Consider the following 21,304-nt stretch of genomic DNA (forward strand, 5'->3'; position numbering starts at 1 on the left):
CAACTGCATAAAACAATAATTATAAATCTATGTTAATGGGCACAAAATGTATAAAAATGTAATTTCTTTTTTTTTTTTTTGTCCTTTTTGAGACCGGCCGCACCGCGCTCAGCCAGTGAGTGCACCGGTCATCCCTATATAGGATCCGAACCCACGGCAGGAGCGCTGCTGCGCTCCCAGCGCCACACTCTCCCGAGTGCGCCATGGGCTCGGCCCCTAAAAATGTAATTTCTGACAATAACAACATAACAGAGGGGAGAACTATACAGGAGCATTGCTTTTGTATACTACTGAAATTAAGTTGGTATTAATTCAAACAGATCATTATAAATTGAAATATTAATAGTAATTCCCAGGGCAACCACCAAGAAAATAAGTGAAAAATATACAGTAAATGAAATAAGAGAATTAAAATAGTGCAGTAGAAGATATCTTACAGGAAAGAAAGCAAATTGAAGAACGGGGATAAAAAAGATATACGATGTATAGAAAAGAAGTAGTAAAGGGCAGGCGTAAATCCTGCTTTATCAAGGACATTAAATGTAAACAAATTAAACTTTCCAATTAGAAGACAGAGAGGAAGAATAGATTTTTAAAAAGCCATGATCCAACTATATTTGGTCTACAAAAGACAGTTTAGGTTCAAAGGCACAAACAGGTTGAAAGTAAAAGGACACTTTATATATACCATGAAAACAGCAACGAAACAGGAGCCGGAGCAGCCGTACTGCAAGTGCACATGCCCGGTTCTGGGTAGATACTTGGTAAAGGTTGGCTGGTTCTAAATCTAAAGCTGAAGCAAGGCCAGAGGTCCGGGTGGAGATTCAATGTTGACAACTAATGTAGCCCCTACTTATGACTATCTGTTATGTCGTGGGCACTGTGCCAAGTACTCTACATACATTACCTTGTTCAATACTTAAAATGTCCCTGTGAAGGAGACACCAAAGCCTCCCACCTACAGATGAATGTGGAGCCTGGGAAGTGACTCGCTGAAGATCATTTCAGCATTGGAAATGGGACAGTGCCAGAAAGTTCTTCTGACAGCCAACTGCCAGCCTCTGAGCCAGGGTGACAGCCACGGGGTGGCTCCAATCAACATGATGGCTGAAAGGAACAGGAGGAAGGAGGCTGAGACCTGGGAACAAGGACCTTCTCATGGTCCCTGTGAAGTCCCCACCCCTCCCTCTTTTATAAGGTGGGGCTGGAGAAGAGTGCAGCGGAGGCCTGAAGACCCTCCTTCCCTCCCTGCCTGGACCTCTGAAGTATCATGAGGATTTACCCCACATGCCGGAGGACCAGGCACTAGCGTCATCGCACCCTGCTCTGAACCCTGGATGCCACTTCTTCTAAATGGAAAAATGCAGCCCGAAGCCTGGGACAAGGCATCTGTGGCCGAGGGAACCCCAGGATCAGCTGCCTGCCCCCAAATCTCAGTGGCCATCTGTCTATCGCCAGAAGCAGGAGAGCTGCTTTACTCTCTCCATGGCCATCCCCACCTGCACCCTGACCTTCACACACACAGCACACACACAGACATCAGAGGGCCACCTCTGGGTGACCCACACACTCCCGCTCTCTGCCACATTGCACTAATGAGGCCACCACCACTGTCCTGCCCTTAGGGAAAGCAGTTTCCTGCGAGTTCTCTTCAGCCTCGGACTAGGGCCCACGGCCAACCTACGATGGACAGTGAGCATCTGAGCAGGAGCTGAAGCATGAACTAGCCCATCCCCTCGCCTTACGGATGAGGTGGGCCTGGCTCTGCACCTCCCAGCGTTCAGTGCTTGCTTGCACTTAGCACTCTCCACGGGCTCCCTGGTCCCTGCGAGTGCTGGATGAGAGACAGAGAAGTCTGCAAAAAGGAGGGGAGTGTTTGCCTGGTGATCTTTGGGGGCTCTGATTGTTTGGGGGTCTGGGAGAAGGCTGTAGGGACATCCTTGGGAACCCTGGCAGTGGCTTCTCCCTGTCTGTTTGGCTGTGTGGGGGCCTTTTCAACTATCGTTTTGGAAGCCTGTGGACACTTTCTGCCCCCTCCCTCTGTGTGTGCCCTTCTTGGGTGTCCACTTTCCCTGGGGGCCAGGATCCGCAGCCCTGGAGTCGTAAAGGCAGTGGTCTTTGTGATGTTTTTATGCAGCTTCGCACCCAGGGCAAGCACACCTGGCAGCCAGCCAGTGATGTGGAGCTGGCCGGGTCTCGCCTGCACCCAGTTGAAGGAATCCCATGGGGCGGGGTCAACCCCTCAGTCCACGTGCTGCACTGTTGCAGCCCTGGGGTACTGAAGCCAGTAGCTATACCCTGCTCACGTCTCAAACACCAGCAAAATGTCAGCACCACAGCCACGCATTTTTAAAAATACGGTCTTTTGGAATAAAGTAAAATGAAGTCGGTAACTATGGACCTAGCGTTGGGCCTCACTGTCTGCGTGTCAATCCACCCCATTAATCATCATGTACAATTTTTTGAAGAGCTATTTTGAGAAACATTTAGAAACGGCTTTTATGTAGCTATATATATCTCATTTATACCCTCCAGAAATGGTCGCTCTGTTTAGCAGCAGATGGCTTTCCCCCCCCAGTTTGCTTTTTCATAGTCAAAGTTAAGTAGCAAGTAAGTCCCTAACCCCAGGCATAAATGGATCACGCCCAGGCCACCCTGAAGCCAGGGCTGGGGGTGGGGGATGGGGAGGAAAGGTTGTGGGTCTTGGAACCTGCGGGGCATCTGCAGTGGCTGCCGAGAGCCTGGGCTGTGGGGCTGGGGCCTGGGGAACGGCTCTGAGTAACTCAAGATCCATGAAGCATGGACCAAGAGTACCCCCGGAGCCAAAGCAAGACAAACTGCCCTGGCATCGCCCCAGCGGTGTGTCCTTGGCCTACAGGAAGCTGCAAGTCGGCCCTGCATGGTTTCCATGGCAACCACAGTGCTGAGGCTCCCAAGGGCAAGGGGAGGAGAAGGGAGGTGGAGAAGGCACGTGGTGGCTTTTCTGGAAAAGCCCATCTGTTTCTTTCCCCCAGGAAACCAAGCTGGCGGAAAAATAAAAAAAGGAATGGGCGTCTGGGGCCTGGAGAGACAAAGGAGAGAAAAGACCCTAAGGTGCTTCGAAGGCTGCTCCCCTGACCTCACGGGCTTCCTTCCTTTGTGGGGAGGCAAGTCACTGACAGAGACAAAGGTCCGGGTGGGCTCCACACAGGAGCCCACGTGCAGGATCAGGTAGACCCTGTGACCTTAGGCTTGGGTGGCAGCGGGCCTGGGAGGCCTCCTGTCAGCCACAGCAGGATTTCTTCTTGGCAGCGCGGCCAACCTGAATGGTGTCCTTCCTTGCTGTGTCTTCTTGCTCCTTGAGCAACCTGGGAGGCAGAAGGGACAGCGTCAGTAGTGGAGAAGCTGCTAGGCCTGGAAGCTGGCAGCGTGGACCAGCCACTCTAAGGTTGGTAACATCAGAGAGAACCCAGCCTCACCAGAGCATCAGAGAATATTTAAAGTCCCCCTGGGCAATACAGGTGCATGACTATGATTGTAAAGCCAGAGGGTTTCGTCCACGTAGATCCTTCAGGACGCCTCCTCCAGGAAGCCTCCCCTGATCTAAGTGCACTCGGACCCTACCACCCAGCATCACAACATACTGCTCCCTTGGCTACCTCCCTCTCCAGAGAACGAGCGGTTTGAGGGCACAGATTACACTTCGTCTGCGTCTCTACAGCCTGTCACGGTAACTGGTACATAGTAGAGGTTCAAAAATGTGTTCACTGGTTGTTAACTCTGCAGAAGGGCTGCTCCATGTGCCCACAGCTCCAGATTAGATGTGGGAGGTGAGGGATTAAAAATAACGGTAAGTATCTTATCTCTGCTTTATACTTGCCAAGCGATTTTACCTTAAGCATCTCCTTTGATTCTCACAACAACCGGTGAGTGGCAGGAATCCCACCCCCACCTCCCACCCCGGGAACCCATATTATAGCCCATTATAACATTCTTGTTCCCAGCTGGCTGCCAACTAGTCCCTGCTAAAATATAAGCCGGTGCTAAGGGACCACTGCATGACCTTTCCTGGGAGCATTTGCATTTAAAAAGAGGATCCCTGGGAAAAGTCAGCCTTTAAGACTCAGACAAAGACTGCAGTGAGGGTGACAGGCAGGGATGCTTTCTTTCTCATCATCACTGTGTTTCAGAAGGCTGCTCCTGGGCGCCGACGTCCCACACAGAGGCCTGGGCCACCACCCTGTACTCTAGTGCTCTGCAGACAGGGAGGGAAGGCCCAGAGGTGGGGCTGGACGGGGGGACGCAGCGTCCCCCACCAGGCTGGTACCTGAGGGTGTATCTCCTTACCTGGCGAGATGGAGCAGGGACTCTTTGGTGTTGTGGCCAGAATGGGCACTGCATTCATAGAAGATCAGATTGTTCTCCTAGAATCATCAAACAGAGAGGATACCAAACGAGTGCCGGGGCAGTCGCAGGGACTGTTGGGCGCGGGGGGGACAGCACCCTTCAGCTCCTCCACCCTTCCTCACTCAGTGCATGGCTGAGTTCTGTCTCCACAGGCCCCCTGACCGACGCAGTTCTGTGGCCGTCTCCCAGGGGGGCAGTGACAACTGTGGAACAACAAGACCATGTGCTAGCTTAGCGCTGCACACTGTCTCAGATCGCTTCGATTCCAGGTTCACACCGGCCCTGGGATGCGGACAAAGCACAAAGGCCAGAGCAGGCAAGACTCTTCTCACTTTATGGGCAGGGAAACCGAGGTCAGCGAGGGCACGCGGCTGGCCTGTCAGTTCACGCACTTAGTCGATGGCAGTTCTAGCAGCATCCGCAGACCCTGGGGCACATGCTCTGTGGCACTCCAGCAGGAATTCTTTTCCATCAGTTAGCTACACCTACAGCTTCCCAGGCTGTCAGCTTGGGTGCACAGGGTGAGTGTCCCTGACCTCACAAGGACAGGGCTGTGCTGCGTGCCTGGCAGGGCCCTCGGCCAGGGCTCTTTGTATCCCATCTATCCCTCCCATGAACAGATTGCCAGCTTCAGGACAACGGCGCTAGTGGCATCGGCCCTGGCTTTGTGATGGCCTTCCCCTGGAGGCTGATGCCTGCAGGGAGACGGGCTAGCTGCGTGAGGACACATCTGGGGCTGGTCAGATGCTGCCTCTGATTCAGCCTTCCAGGTCCACACCTGCAGCCCACCCTCGGCTGCATCTCCCTCTGCCCACGCTTTGCCTCTGGGCCAGTCTGTCGAAGAGCAGAGGGGCACAGGACCTAGACGTGGGAGACACGGTCTGTCCTCCGGCTCCTGGTGTTGACCCCCCACCTGCCAACTGCGTGGTCACGAGAATGTGCCACTCAGCTCCTGAGTCTCAGTGTTTTCTCACTGACTGAAAAGAGAAAAAGAAAAGAAACTGGGATAATAAGAACATGGGTCTGGAGTCCCTTATCCAAAATCTTTGGATCCAGATGTATTTTGGAATCCAGAATTTTTTTGAATTTTAGAAAGGTAATACATGTATATACTATATATTCTATAATACTCTCAGATAGTCTGGTACAGCACCCAATTATCAAACATATTAATATTTCTTCAGTGAGATATTCAAATAGTCACTCAAAGTGAAGTAAAAACCATAAATAGCCTCATGTCAGTTCTGGTCAGATTCTTCTGCCAGATGAAATGAAAACAAAACAAAACAAAACTCTTCTGTTTTCAGAGCTGTTTGAATTTCAGAATCATGCACAAGTAACTGTCTAATGACCCTTCACACAGACACCTGCCGGGCCCTGCCCCCTCCCTTTTCCTTGAATCTTACCATCTGTGCTCATTTTTACAGGCTCTAAGCTCATGAGCCCCTGTTTGGAACAAATAAGCATTATAAAATCATAGGGCGGGCAAGCACCCCCATCCTCCCAGGTACACAGTTGCAGGAAAACCAACCTCTGCAGTGCTAAATGAAGCCCAGGGACCTTTGTTTCATTTCCTGATTTCCATTAAGTCCCACTAACTCCATTCTTGGGCAAGAGGGCTGGGGCTTATCTTAATGGTAGGTTTCCCAGTGCTTCTCCTGAGTTGATCTTGAGTTCACAGCTTGGAGGCTCAGTTTTGATAGGAAGGATAAACTCTCTAACAGAGCAGTCCAACCAAGAACATGTTGCCTTAAGGATAGTGAGTTCTCATCCCCAAGTGATCAGTGGAAACACAGATGATGGGACTCAAGAATCAGAGGGGGACTGAAATAAGCTGATAATTCTGAGTTCCAAGGAAGAGCATTTAGGATAATTCCCCATACCCTAGCGGTCCCTAGCCAGCTCCGTCTTGCAAACTGTGGCTTTCTATGGAAAGTTCCACATGCACAGCAGCTGGGCTGTTCCCAGGACGCCAAGACACCCATCCTGCCCAGTCGCTTCTTTCCCACGGGGCTTCCAGAGAGGTTTCCCACCAAGGCTCTTGGGCATGTGCCCGACTACCCTGCGGGGGGGGCCCTCTCTGTCCAGGCAGATGGAAATGCTTGCTCTTTACCTTAGCAAGCCGCTCTCCAAGGCCCCGGGGGACTTCCCGCTCCTTCTCGTTGTCAAGTTTATTGCCCAGCAGAAGAACAGGAACTTGGTCTCCCACAGCATTCTGCAGAACAGATAATCCCCCAACTGAGAGAAGCATCCGTAAGGAGAACCCAGAAGCGCAGGCTTAAAATGCTGGCTGGAAAGATACAGTCAAATTTGAGAATCCTCTGCTATCACAACAGGCCATGCATTCTGCAGAACAGATAATCCCCCAACTGAGAGAAGCATCCGTAAGGAGAACCCAGAAGCACAGGCTTAAAATGCTGGCTGGAAAGATACAGTCAAATTTGAGAATCCTCTGCTATCACAACAGGCCATGTGATAATAGAGTCATTCCAAAAGCTGAGCGGGACAGCCACCTTCTCTGAGAGCCTCAGTTTACCATGATTCTGCAAGATGCCCGAGGCCTGCTTCTGGGTGCCTCTCAGTCCCCAGCTGTGCAATGACTGCTCCCCTTTCACTACTCTCCCTGGAGCTTGGCTGGAACATGCAGGCCCCCCAGTGTGCTAGGGAGGATGAGGGACAGTTGACACTGGTGAACTTCTTAGCACCCTGAGGGCACTCCTTACGGACCAGACTTATTCTAATAAACCAAGGGGATTAATGCGGCATGGTTTCAAGGTGTTCTGGAGGCCGCTTTGATTAGAAGTGGCATCTCCAGAGGCCTCACATTGGCACATAAGCTCCCTGAAGCTTGGATCCAAATCTGGTTTGTGATACTGGGCCCATTGTGCTCCATAAATGACTGCTGTGTGTCTAACTGGGGGTGGGTGCTACCGATCCCTGTTGGTGGGTGCTTTGACTCTGAAGAAAGTCCTGCACGAGGAAGAACTATGTGGCCACAGCAGCCGCACTTCTTGGGTCAGAAGTAACAGGTTTATCCAGCATGTCGACCCTATTTACTCCTTCAATGGCTGTGCGTATCAGCCAGGGCCTGCACCTGGGGTCTCTGTCCCTGTTCTTGTGGAGGAGGCACTATATGAGCCTCTCCTGAGGGTGCACAAAGGGGCAGCTGTTCACTGAGTAAATATGGTGATGTTCCCATGTGAGCAGGTTGTTATTTTTACTTTGTGCAATATTTAATTAGGGGCTTTTAATCATAATTTGGTAACAATAGTTATTCATTGTAGCTAAATGCCTTACTAAATAGAGGGGGCCGTGGGATAACGGAAGCTAATAAGCAGTTTAGTTTTGCCAATTCTGCAAATACTTTACCTCACCATTTCAAATAAATGTCCAAAGTCCATCTGATAAATACACCTGTTTTAAGTTTAAATGCAATTACAATTTAAATTAAGCCTCAATATTTCCTTAATCTGCGCATTCATCTTTATTGAGGTTCAGTAGTGGAAAACATTCTCATTTATTAAACGAGAACATTAGGGCTCAGAGAGTCCAAAAGAACATTCATTGTATATGGGTCTACAGTTCTCTAACTTTTTTCTCTAAATTCTTATTTCCAGTGAATTCTCTGCTACTTCGTGTCTTACTAACTAAAACTCTCTAGACATGCTATCCATTGGTAAGATGATAATTAATGCTTGTAATGATGACTCAAAAGTACAAGATCTTACAGTGTCTTCTGACCCATCAAAACCAACTACATGGGCTGGCCCGGTGGCGCACTGGAGAGTGCACCGCTTGGGGGTGCGGCGGCGCTCCCACTGAGGGTTCGGATCCCATGTGGAGACCGGTTCCCACTCACTGGTTGAGCGCGGTGTGGGCGCAACACCGAGGGTTGCGATCCCGTTACCGGTCAGTAAAAAAAAAAAAAAAAGTACACTATGTGCACTGTAGTTGATGTGCTAAGTGGATCACACCATATTCCAATTATTTGAGAGTGGGAAACCCACCTACTGCATCTATCGAATTCTGTGGCTGCCTGTTAGCCAAGGTGTTCGTTGGTGGGAATACTCCCAATTCTCTGACAGTGCTTTGCGACAGAAGACTTGCATGAAGAGTTTTTCACAGAAAAGGAAGAAAAGAGGAAGTAGAAGGAAAATGGGCCAAAAGGCTTGCTGTTTAGAGCACACGAGAGAGATATATTTGTAGATTTATGTGTGAGGAATGACTAAGGCTTGTGAGATTTCTTGACATGGAAAGTTTCTGAAAATATGAGCATCAGACTTGAAGTCTGGGGTAGAATTCTGCCCTGGCTTCTGTTATTACTGGGAATGGGCGGCTTCAGTCCCTCACTTGCAAGGAGGACACTGAATTTCCAGACAGGCTGAAGTGGGCATGGATCACGAGCCCCACCCCTGGGCCCTGTGCACCACATGCAGCTGCCTCCTGGGGAGAGAGAGGGCAACCTTCTTTCTTTCTTAAAGCAGTTCCTGGATAGAAGAATAAAAGAGCTTATAAGGAGCAGGAAAGAGGCCCAGCACCCAGCTGGAGCTGTGGTTTCTGTCTTGCCTCGTTCTCTCTTACACAACCACGCTGGACAACTCACTTCCCTTCCCTGGCCTGCCACTGTTAAAGCAGAATGAGGCCCATCTCCAAAGATATGACAGAAAAACGAGGAGACACGTAAGGGCAGAGAGTGTGCTAACTATCACAGGCCGTCAGTCATTGTCACCCGGCCCAAGGTCGGCCTCTGACACAGGGCGTGGGTGTCTCATGGTCCAATCTGACTTGAACTATCGGCCTAACCTTTATACCTTTCTCCTACTTAACCAGGTTTTCAGCCTGTATACTGCTTGGCACAATTGCTCATAATTACCCACTAGGTGAAGCAACACTTCCTTTTAAAAGTCCAAAGTGCACTCCTAGCCTCTGGGCCTTTGGTGAATAAGTCTCAGGTTGTTGTTGATATTATTAGAGACTCAACTTCTGTTGTTGATATTATTATAGACGTTGGCAAGATTCCCACAGGCGTGACTGGTCAGAGTGAAGAGGCATACAATCTCTCTTTAGGACACCTGGGCTCTGCCCTGACTCTGTCACCATTTCTGTGTGACTCACCCGAGTGAGTCTTCTCTGAGTCTCTATTCTCTGATCTCTAAAATAGGCTTTTAGATCCAGTTTCTGTCTCTGACCCTCTAACAGTGAACCCTTTCTACACACTTCGATCATTTTAGCTGCCTTTTTCTGAACTTGAGCTTGTTGGAAGACACACTTGTTGAAATTCAAAAGATTACCTATCTCTAACTTTAAATAACAAGAGCTGTCAACTTGGAGCAGAGGATTGGCATTCAGCTCAGAATGTGCAGCTGTTGGGTTTGGTTGGTTGTAGTGTGTGTGTGTTTTAATATCTATTTGCTGGGAGGCATGAAAAAGCACTTAGCTGGGATAGTGCTGCTATTTCTCTCGAGCCAGAACAAAAAATTTCTCAGCACATTAAAGTATGCAGTTATGCTAAGAAAAAAAATGACTGCAAAATTATATCTTGGGGGTTTCCATATTTATCCACCTCCCCCCCGGACTATGAGTCAAAACAAGATTTATTTGTGTAGTTCGTTCTAAACTGCCAGCACTCCAAGCTCAACTTGGAATGTGGGAAAAAAAATCAAACTGCTATTTTTTGCTCTGTGCTGCACATTGTCACCAATGACAAAGATCACAGAATGAGATCTAGCTGCAGCCCAGGAAGGGAGAGGGAAGTGGGCTGGGCCCCCTCGAGCTGAAGAATGTTCCGCTCTGAGACTGAAGCAAGAGGGACTGGGAAAGAAATTAACACCTATTCTTCAGCAGCAGATTTCAGCCACAGGCACGTGACAGTAGAGCACGGTGCAGTGGCAAAGCTCTGGATTCTAGTCCCGGCTGTGCTACTGACAAGCTGTGGGTGTCTTTGGACAAGTCACCTCCTCTCTTTGGATCTTACTCTTTCTCGCCTATAAAACAAGAGGTTGCATTAGGTTAATCTCCAAGTTTTATTTCCAGCTCAGAGGCACCGGTCTATTAGGCTTAGCCACTCCAGCCCCATTCCACTTGCTCGGCTCGTAGGCCTAACAATAGAGCACTGTCAGAGTGACAGCAAGATCTAAACAAGAGGTTTGGCAGCCCAGGCCTGCAAACACTGGGGACCAACCATCTGGATTTGGGGGAAATACCAGCCCATATAGGCTTTTACCAAATTCTGTTTTCTCTCCCTGATACAGGCCCCAAAGTCTTCAGATGTCCGATTTGCCCATGGTATGAACATGGAGCCCTTAGGGCTGACCAGTTTCTTCTCCAGATTGGAATGGCTAAATCAGCTCTACCCAGTGGAGATGAGAAAGGGGTGGGAGTGGGCTGGGCATGCTGAGCTCGCGGGAGCGACCACCTGCTTTGAAGTCCTACAAGGAGCACAGGAGAATTGGCACAGGGTGTGTCTGGGTCCGGCTTGGGCCTCTTCTGCAGGAGGCCTGCAGGCAAGGTAATGCTGCCCAGGTGGCGAGAGGACTAGATAGAACGATGGAGGAGAACAGTTGTGAGGGCAGAACCCCATGGTATGAACATGGAGCCCTTAGGGCTGACCAGTTTCTTCTCCAGATTGGAATGGCTAAACCAGCTCTACCCAGTGGAGATGAGAAAGGGGTGGGAGTGGGCTGGGCATGCTGAGCTCGCGGGAGCGACCACCTACTTTGAAGTCCTACAAGGAGCACAGGAGAATTGGCACAGGGTATGTCTGGGTCCGGCTTGGGCCTCTTCTGCAGGAGGCCTGCAGGCAAGGTAATGCTGCCCAGGTGGGGAGAGGACTAGATAGAACGATGGAGGAAAACAGTTGTGAGGGAAGAACCTTCCCACCTCATCAAGTGGGGCACGTGTTCTCTTGAACCAAAGGATTTTAGTTCTTCTGCGCTGGATGGACCCTCCAGAGCTCGCTCACCCACACAGGCTCCTGTTCCATGGTGGCCCATCTGAGAGTCAAAAACTCTACACTGTAGAATTCGGGGGCCAGGAGGAGCCTTTTAGGGCTTTTGGTCACTCCCTCACGGAATAACTCCTGGCCAGGAAGTGGCTGAGCTGGGATGCTAAGAACCTCCTTTTCAGGGAACTCCACACCTCCCCCGAACGTCTGTTTCCGCCCCACGCAACCTCTTCCAAGCACACATCTTGCCCAAGTGTGGCAAGTTAGGCCTTTTCTTTGTGTGCTGCTTTTGCAGGTTGAGGGAGGAAGGGGTTCTGCGAGCAGCTGGCCACCACTCACTTAATAATGAGGCTTCAGAACCGGAGGCCTGTTGTGAAAGCTCCCCCTCAGCCCTCCCTTCTCCAGGCGAGGGAGTTGTAAAGCGCTTGGAGCTCTTTAGAAAAACAAGGTGCTCCACAGAAATAAAGTACTTATTATTTTCAGTTCCCCTCAGATCAAATTAGGTGTCAAGTTTTCATCTGTCACCTGACACCTCTGATTGCTGGTTGCCAAGGCGGAATGACTTAGCTCTTCAAGGATCTGAAGAATAATTGCATTCATGATGCCCTCGTTCCACACCTTCAACACACGCTCCAGTGTTTGACGCAGCTTCCGGTGCGTGCTCCAGAACCCTGTGCCACTGAACTGGAGGCTTTCCTGGCCTATCACACCGAGTCCTCCCAAGTGCCCAGTGAGTGCACGACATGTGGCGGATGCTCAGTGAATTCTTGGTGGAGGGTCACAGACATCTTTGAAAAAGATTCAGAGCCCTGCTACTCGAAGGTAGTCCCTGGACCAGTAGCATCGGCCTCACCTGAGAACTTGTTAGAAATGCAGAATCTCAGACCCCAGCCCAGACCTGCTGCATCACAGGCTGCTTTTTAACACAATCCCCAGGAGACTCCCACGTATATTAGAGTTAGGGAAGCACTTATTTAGACTGGGAACTGTGGTGGCGGTGAATCAAATTCCCCTGGGGGGCTGGTAATTTTTTTTTTTTTTTAAATTTTCAGGTTCTGAATCATTCTATCTGGGAGAGAAGGCCCTGACATCTGTGGAACTGTGGTGGCGGTGAATCAAATTCCCCTGGGGGGCTGGTAATTTTTTTTTTTTTTTAATTTTCAGGTTCTGAATCATTCTATCTGGGAGAGAAGGCCCTGACATCTGCTTTGTTTAAAAGCTACACGGATGATTCTGATGTCCATCTAGGTTTGGAATGATCATTTAGAGTTTAACTGTACCTTTTTAAAGATTTTAAAAAAGGAAAAATTCAAACTAAAAATTATGCAGAAAAGCTGCATCCACACATAGATAATTCTGAGTTAACCATGTATGGATTTCCCACCTCAGCCTGGCCCGTAGATGAGCCTATAGACTCCCCGAGGTTTCTGTGGGCTTCTTTCCAGCCGCAGGCTGGTGTTTCTCAGCCCTGTCCCACAAAGGGACATGCCAAACCTCCAGTGCTTGGTACCTGGTGTTCTGGAGAATGGCTGAACTCATACCTCAGACTGCAGACATTCCTTCACCTCCGCCACCAAACTTAACCCGATATTCTTCTCCTTCTAGGTCCCAGGCTCTCTCTGCAAAACAGGAGCCTTGGAACGACATCCCCCTAATGACGGCAGAGAGCATAGTTCCATAAATTTGTCTCCACTCACTTCCATTAACCCCGGACCACTTGGACTGCTTCTGCCCAGCTTTAGTGTACACCAAAATTTAGATATTGGGGGACAATGAAATGTCTGTGGCTGGGAAAAGAACAGGTGACCTTGCAGAAGCAATGGCCTCAATTTCTTCATTTTAGAATGAGATGAAACCCTTTCTCCAACAAAATTGTACCTGGAACTTTAATTTACAGACTGAAAGAAGCGGAGCATCTGGCTGAGATAGGTGGATTAGGGACCTAGGACGGTGACCACCAAACCTTTCCCTGCTCTGCCCCAAACTCTGGGGAACGTCAGTGGGACTCTAGGGCACCAAGAAAGAAAGTCTGAAAACCAGCAAGTTAGCTAATCCCTAAAGTCTCTCCTGGTGCTCAACGTCTGTGAGGAAGACACAGATAAATATGCTGGTGCTACCAACACAAGAAAGAAATAAAGATTGCATTATAAATTCCAGAGTTTAAATAAGAATTACTGCCAGATTCATCCATACCATTTGCTTCCATTATTAGCTTGGCATGCAGACAATCTGCTATATTTCAAAACTTACATATTCCCATTTGTAAGTGCTTTCGGCACAGTAATTTTGAGAAATAATTTGTATTAAGTAAGCTTCTGAGAAATACTTTAATCTGGCTTCTATTCTGCTCCTTATTTTTCTGGTGATTCAGATTAACTGTACAGAAAGGGGGTGTGACCAGCAGTGTAAGAGGAACAGATTTGGAGGGAGCAGTCGTGGATCTCAGGGCCAAAGGGATGAAGAAATTAGCCCCCCCATATTCTGCCTTCACAGAGATTTAGTATGTATTCACACATTCAGGATGTGCTGGGCACTAGTTCTGTAGGGCCCCATGCCAGGCACCCAGGTTACAATGACAAAGATGCCCCTTCTGTCCTCGGGAGGCAGAGTCCTACAGGGGACACAGCCAGTAAATGTATGTGATTCGCGGCAGTGTGACAAGTGACGGGGCAGTGTGGTGAGTGAGTGGTGGAGTATGCAGGGTTTTACAGGATGCAGAGGAGGGTTGAGTGTAAGCTCCAGGAGGGCAGGAGCGTCATCTCTTTTATTTACTGCTTTAATTTACAGGCCTCAGAACAGTGCCTAGCAGTGCTTTGAAAATAAATGAACAAACGATGGATCCTGCTGGTGGAAGGGACTGGAGCATTCTACTTGGATGTTTTTTGAAAGAATCAGCCGAGGCCCTTTAGAGAGAAATAAGTGGCTCATCCACACTGCCCTTGGCCTCGAGAAGCCTGCACTGAGTGGTAGAGGAAGAGCATGTAGATGGGCAGGAAGTAAAAGTCACTCACAAAGCAGCACATTGCAAGCTTGAATCAAGGAAGCGGTCTCACCGGCTGTTCAGGACTTAACGGGGAGTGCAGGTGTTTTGGGGCCCTGGCCAGGCCTTTGGCTGTGGCTAAGCCAGGAGCCCTCTCATTACAGATCCACCTCCCCTGTGTGAAGGGTTCTGACAGAGGCCCCCAAACACTGCACAGTGTGGCTCTGGGCAGGACACAGCTGGGCCTACTGGAGCTAGAAAGACGCAGTTGTGACTCAGTTTACACCTTCCTTGACACTCCGCTCTGTGCCCCTCCCCCAATCCATCCCACTCACTCATAGCACATAGCAACTGTAATGACACAACTCTTGGCGTAATCTCTATTTCTCAAGTCCCCTCTCTCCGTGAGGGCAGGGACTGTCTGTTCACTTCTGGATCCCCAGTAAGAAGCCTGGTCCTGGGGACTTACGGTTTGTTCCTGGAGAAGGTGAGCTCTGAATCAGGTTTTGCAAGTGCAGAGGGCTGGTGGGAGCTGGCAGAGAGGAGGGGAAGCAAGAGCAAGCAGGGGCATGCCCAGGGAGGCTGCCAGCTCACCTCCACACTGCTCAGCCACTGCCGGACCGACAGGAACGACTGCCTGGCTGTGAGGTCGTACATGACGACGACACCATCGGCCTTTCTGAAGAACTGCCGCGTGATGCAGCGGTACCTGCCACAGAAGGGCCACGGGTCAGGGGTGCACGGCCTTCCTCTGGAGCCCAGACCTGCAGGGACAGTACTCACCTCTCCTGCCCAGCTGTGTCCCACAGCTGCAGGGCCACCCGACAGTCGTCCACATTCACTGTCTTCACACGGTAATCGATGCCTGCGAGGCGGAACAGGCCGTCAGGGCTGCCCTGGACCAGGGGCATCCTCACTTCCAAATCAGGACATGATGCTTCCAATGTGTCTGGAATCACATCACACCCAGGGCAACAACCCCCCGGGCAGCTCCTGGGAGGTGATGTGGGGAAATGGACAGAGCTGCAGATGGGGAGGCGTGGGACCTGAGTTCTCATCCTGTCTCTGTCACTTATTAGCCATGGGAACTTGCTCAAACCACTTAACCTTCTCTGAACTGCAGGCTCAAGTCAGCTCACATAGGTGAAAGCAATATACCAATGAAAAGAAAATTGTCATTCATGAATTTACTCCCTCATTGGGAAGGTGGAGGAAGAAGACTGTCCCCAAATTTCTTCTCTCTCTTTCTTTCTTTTTGCCTAAAATCCTTTCAAAGTTTCCCTAATAAAATTCAAATATCTTGGGGCGATGGGTCACACTTTAAGACCTCCATCAGCCAATCCAACGGTACGTGGAAGAGAAGGAGGAAGGAGGGGAGGAGGATCAGGAGGAGTGGGAGGGGGTTGGCAGGTAGAGGAAGGACAGACAAGAAAAGGGTTAGGGGAGGGAATGAATCAAAGGCGACATGCATGCTTGAGCTGGGTTCAGAGCTCCTAATCCCTGTCACTGGGCCACTCACAATCATCACTCCCGGAGTGTGACCCTGCCCTGGATCGTCAACGCCAGAGAGAGGAAGCAAGGGAGAAGAGATGCATTCTGTGTCCCCAGCAGCCCAGAGCTGAGGGCCTCGATACAGGCACTTTGGAACAGACATTCCTCTCTCCTGCATCCTGTAGGAGTGTTCACAAACGCATAAAGGTGTTCAAAAAGTCTCCCCCGCTTAAGGTACCAGACCTTATAACTTTAGGGCATCTCCTCCAGACTTCAAAAAGGCCTCTGAGGTCCTTACCCTGGAGGGCTCAGAAAACAGCAACAGCAACTTTGAACAGACAGAGACAGAAGAGACCAAACAGAAAACAAAGAGGCAGGAAATGGAAAAGGTCATCCCAGCCACCGTCGCCAGGCAAAAGCTAGTGCATGAAGAACTTGTGAGTGGAGGAGAGGTGGGAGGGCCATCCACTTCTGAAATGTCAGGACCAGCAGGGACTCTAGAGGCCCCTGTGCTTCACAGACGAGGGTCACAGAGAGGAGTGGATTTGTCCAGGTAGAGAAACAGTGATTTCTCCCATTGGAAGAAGGCTTTATCTTTCCAGTGTTTCCGTCTTCACAGTGTCCCCCTGTGACATCCATGTAAGCACCGTCATCTGCACACGTATGAGCACAGATGCACATGCACACATGCCATGGAGAGATGAAGTGGGAGTCCAGAGTGGCCGTGCCTTGCCCAGGCTGGTCAGCAGGTGTGGCGAGCTGCAAAGCCAGCTCTGATGCTGGTGCTCCTCTCACAGAAACTTCCTTTCACCTGGAAAGCGCAGGGCTAAGTGCTCCCGTCAAAACAGATTACAACCAGCTGGGAGCTGGACCCAAGGGTGAGTTTTCTTCTTGGCTATCAGCAGAGGGGCTTCTCCTGTCTGTGCTCTGGGAGGCCAGAGTGGCCGCCTGCTTTCTGGTAAAAGATCGGGAGAAAGCCGGCCGTGTTCAATACCCCTTCTGGGCCAGATCTGAATCCAGCTAGTGGGTCCAGAGCCCTGAAGACACAGCCTTCTGCTGGCTGGCAAGGCATGCGGCAGGAAGGGCAGGTGGGTGCTGTGGGGGTAGCAGGGTCTTGGCTCCCTCCAGCAGCCCTGCTCTACCTTCCTGCTAACTGCTTTGCCAGAGGACAGGGAGCTTTGCTTTGCAGAGAGCGAGGTGGACCAAGGAGTGCTGGGAAAATGCGTTCTGTGCCATGGGGAGCTTGGTGAGACTCCCTGCACACGCACTGTACCTCTCTCTGCAGCCTTAGACAGGCAGGCCGAGGAAGCGCTGACCAAGCCCACAGGGCTGGCCATATGACAGGAGGACACAGCCAGGGTACCAGGGGTGGAGAGACATTGCATGGAAACATGTGTTAGGAGAACCCAGGAGCGCAGCACGAGGGGCAACACACAGTAACCTGGGACCGGAGGGCCTGGATTAAACTGATTTTAAGACCACTACCATTTCTAAAATTCCAGAAGCCAGGAGACCATGCTCTGCGTTCCTGTCTCGGTTCTGCCACTGACCAGCAGTGCGACCTTCATGACATTGCTTCACTTCATTCTGTAAACTGAGTGGATGGCAGGTATGAAGGGGCCAAGTGGACATTTGTGGTCTTTAAGTTCAGCTGTGGCATTCGACGATCACAGTGAGGTGACCCTCAACTTGCAGTCTAATGTGTTCCTGAGTGACGACTGAAGTCAAGAGCCTCCTGTCACCATGAAGTGTGTTCTGGAGAAGATGTGGGTTAGAGCTGGGCTGTTGGGCTCCAGGAGGGTGATGTTAGCCTTTCTGGAGAGGACAGGCCCATGCTGTCACACAGCAGGAGGGTGTGGGGCAGGAGTGCCAGCAGGCTGTCGTGGGGAACCCCTGGGGGACTGCTCCTGGGATTTCTCTGTAGAGATGTGGAGTGGGAGAGAAACCAGACCGGTGCCAAGAAAGCACAGGGGGCACTCCGTCAGGACCTGCTTTTGAAAGAAACACTAGGCTTGTGGGCTGCGGTTTAAGGCAGGGAGGCTGTGAGCCAGCGTGCAGGGGTGGGAAGGGCACTGGACTTGGAGTCCCAGCTTCTAGGGAGTTTGGCCTCTAACAATCGGTCCAATTTTGTGGACTTCACTTACAAAACAAGAGGGTGTAGACAGACCATTTCCAAGGTTCCTTTCAGCTCTGGTGCTTTACAAAAATCATCATCTGATGTCTCCAGAAAGCTCGCAGGGTCCACAAACCTGCTCTTAGAGGAGGAGACTGAGTCCTAAGGATGCCCCAAGTCCCACGGTTGTGTTAAAGCAACTCCCAGTGCAGTTGTTGTAGCAACTCACATTACAAACCATGCTCTTCTGAGCAAGTGGAGCCCAGGACGTTAGTAAGACCCTCTGATGAGGGACGTGAGCTGTGAAGAACAGTCGAGTCCCTGTTGCTGGACAGTGCTGTGGCTGCAGCCTCTGGCGGGCGACTGGCCAGAACGCTGCTCTGAGGTTGGACTGCTTTGGCCTTAGGAGACCATGACTCTGTGGCTGTTATGTCTCTTTAAAGGAAGCGTCTTTCAGGTGGCTGCTGTGACATCTGCTTAGTGACATGTGTACCAGAGCAAGGCATGTTGCTTGGCAGGGAAACTAATTTGAGCTGCTGCTCCAGCATGTTCTGAGCAGCGTGATAAAGGGCATTCCTGATTTGGAACCTTTGATTTTTCCCCTTCCTAAATTGTAGGTGTTTCCATAATTGGCCTCCTGGGAAGTGCAAATTAGTCTGATTTTCTGTTTTCCAGAGGCTTCCATCTCAGGGGCACAAGTTGGAAATGTAAACAGACCCTGATTTCAGGCAGGAGAGGCACACAGGCACACTGCTCAGGCGACATACCTTTGAGGGCCTGAGGTCTTGGCATCCATCTCCTTGCCTCCCAAAGGCCTGTGCTGGAGCTGGCTTCCATCTCAGGGGCACAAGTTGGAAATGTAAACAGACCCTGATTTCAGGCAGGAGAGGGACACAGGCACACTGCTCAGGCGACATACCTTTGAGGGCCTGAGGTCTTGGCATCCATCTCCTTGCCTCCCAAAGGCCTGTGCTGGAGCTGTGACTTCTGGGGTCTGCCCCATGGAAGGCCCTCCCCAAAGCCTCTGCCTCCCCACAGCCCCTGCTTCCTGTGCCACCATGCTTTGTGCACTTGGCGGCTCCCAGCTGTTCCTCTATGGCCAGACGAGGTCAGACCCTTCTGGCCTGGTTCACAGGCTCCATCCTTCTTCCTATCGGGGTCCTGATTCTTTGTCTTGGGATGCTCCCAGTCTTTGAGTGGAGTGGGGCAGAAGGGAGAGGACAGGAGCATGCCCCGGGTGTGATAACAGTGTAGGAAAAGGCCCAGCCATTAGCATGGGACACCTGAAGCATGTGGGGAGAGGCCCAACTGCAGGAGAAATGCTGAAAGGCTCAGTTTAGGATAGAGAGAGAAAGCGGAGTCTCCCCAGGCAGGACTCTGGGCACGGGAAGCTTGTCCTGTGGAAGTGGCTTGTCAGACAGCCAGAGTTCAAGAGGGTCTGGTCAGAGACCCAGGCTTGGAAGCAGTCTTGGGGGGCCTGGTTCAAACCCCTCGTTTTCAGATGAGGGAAAACTGAAGCCCAAAGAGGGATCATGTCCTCTTGAGGTCACGCAGCTGGGCAGTGGCAGGGCCAGGACAAGGACCCAGGACTTCTGATGTCTCACTGCAGCCTCTCCTGCCTGCACCAACCTCTGTCCACCTCCTGAGAGAGAAAAGTGTCCTCAGCACTCATAGGCTGCTGAGCATGTACAACTCAATGTCATTAGGGCTACTGTGGAATGGGATAGAAGGTGTGTGTGTCAGGAGTGGGGAGTGGGGGAAGGCAGCTATCTGCACTAACCAGCTGATGGGAATGTGCACAAGCCTCTCAACCAGTCTGGGCCTCAGTTTCCTGACCTGTCTATTGGGCTAATAGCAACACCTGTCTCCCCGATAGATTGAAATGATGAAGACAAAAGCCCTTGGTAGATATTCAGATCCTATAAATATATTTTCAAGCATAGTTGATTTGCCAGCTCGGTTAGATAGTGCATTGCAGGCACTCAATGTATTTATTTTTTTGTTGAGTGATTCAACTGCGTAGAAGCCAAAAGGCCAATATGTCCTTGAGTCGTGTCACGTATTCCGATACAATGTGCGACTTTGGGTGAAGGGATTAAAGCCCTCTATTTAAATAAAATATTATCCAAGAGTGGGAACACATTAAGCCAAGACCATCCATTAATAGCTGAGCCTAATGAGCTTCCACAATTAACTCCAGCTGTCACCCAGCAGGCCTAGCACGTAGGACAGGTAAAATATAATGGGTAAAAGAAGCTATCCAGAGCACTATCCCCATCCTTCTCTGCCTACATGCATACACACACATGCACACATGCATGCACACACACAATGCACACTCACATGCACACATGCATGCACATACACAATGCACACTCACATGCACACATGCATACACATGCACACACGCAACCACATGCACATGCATGCATACACGCACACTCACACGCATACACACATGCACACATGCAGGCACACACGCAATGCACACTCACACGCACACACGCAACCACATGCACATGCATGCATACACGCACACTCACACACACACATAGGGGAGGGGTGAGGCCAGGAAGTATTGGCCTGCTGGGGAGGCAGGGGATGTGGTGGCAGGGTGTGGGCCCCAGGAGGAGCCTGGCCAGTCCTGAGGCTCTCTTGAAGATTTGGGGCCCTGCTGAAGGAGGGGAGTGGTAAAAGGGAGGTGGGAGTTCTCAGAAGGGACAGAGGGGCTCCAAATCCATCTTTGCTAGCTTTAGTTCCATAAAGCCAGTGCTGGGTTTCTGAAGCCTTCAGGGGTCCCATCACACAAAGAATGCCCTCAGCACCTGGCGCCGTGAGGGGAGGTGGGCTTCACCTTGCCCCTCCCAGCCTCCCTGTCGAACGAAGCACTGTCCCCCGTGCCAGTCCCCACAGCCCGTCCACGGGCTCCTAGTCCCTCCCTGGGCCCCTTCTTGCAAGCTTTCCTTCCCAGAGGTGGGTGCAGGACCACCTTAGGGGCGAGACTCACCCACAGTGGCTGCCGGGCCTGGGGAGAAGCGGTCCTCGCAGAACCTCCTCAGGAAGGACGTCTTCCCCACTGCGGAGTTGCCCACAAACACGATCTTGAAGAGGCGGTCCAGGGCGGTGGGAGGGCGCTGCTCCTGGGGACGGGGCGCAGGCTGGCCGGGTGCTGGGCACGGCCACCAGCCCCTGCTCCTGACTAGGCGCACCCTCCGCCCGCACCCACCGCGGCCCACGGGATGGGGGGCCGGGCCTCCAGACCCGCAGGGGGCTGCTCTGCGTCCGAATGCAGTTAGCATTGGACTTGGGGCGTGGCGGCTCCTCCGGCAGCGGCAGGAGGCAGGAGGCAGGAGGAGCAGGCGTCCCAGCAACGCTCGCGGGCTGCCTACTG

General features: G+C 51.1%; 1 protein-coding gene across 1 annotated transcript in view; it reads right to left on the bottom strand.

Moving 5' to 3' along the window:
* Nucleotides 1-3,262: 3,262 nt before the first annotated feature.
* The window catches only part of CRACR2A (calcium release activated channel regulator 2A), a 65,945-nt gene continuing 47,903 nt past the window's right edge, over nt 3,263-21,304 (bottom strand). The window contains exons 11-17 of the mRNA XM_008572017.1: nt 21,175-21,298; nt 20,921-21,053; nt 15,093-15,174; nt 14,904-15,018; nt 6,500-6,601; nt 4,327-4,403; nt 3,263-3,347 (exon numbers count right to left, since the gene is read on the bottom strand). Coding sequence (XP_008570239.1) covers nt 3,263-3,347; nt 4,327-4,403; nt 6,500-6,601; nt 14,904-15,018; nt 15,093-15,174; nt 20,921-21,053; nt 21,175-21,298 — 718 coding nt within the window. The remainder of the gene's footprint in view (nt 3,348-4,326; nt 4,404-6,499; nt 6,602-14,903; nt 15,019-15,092; nt 15,175-20,920; nt 21,054-21,174; nt 21,299-21,304) is intronic.

This window comes from Galeopterus variegatus, unplaced genomic scaffold (assembly GCF_000696425.1).
Source record: "Galeopterus variegatus unplaced genomic scaffold, G_variegatus-3.0.2 Scaffold745, whole genome shotgun sequence".
In the NCBI taxonomy this organism is placed as follows: domain Eukaryota; kingdom Metazoa; phylum Chordata; class Mammalia; order Dermoptera; family Cynocephalidae; genus Galeopterus; species Galeopterus variegatus.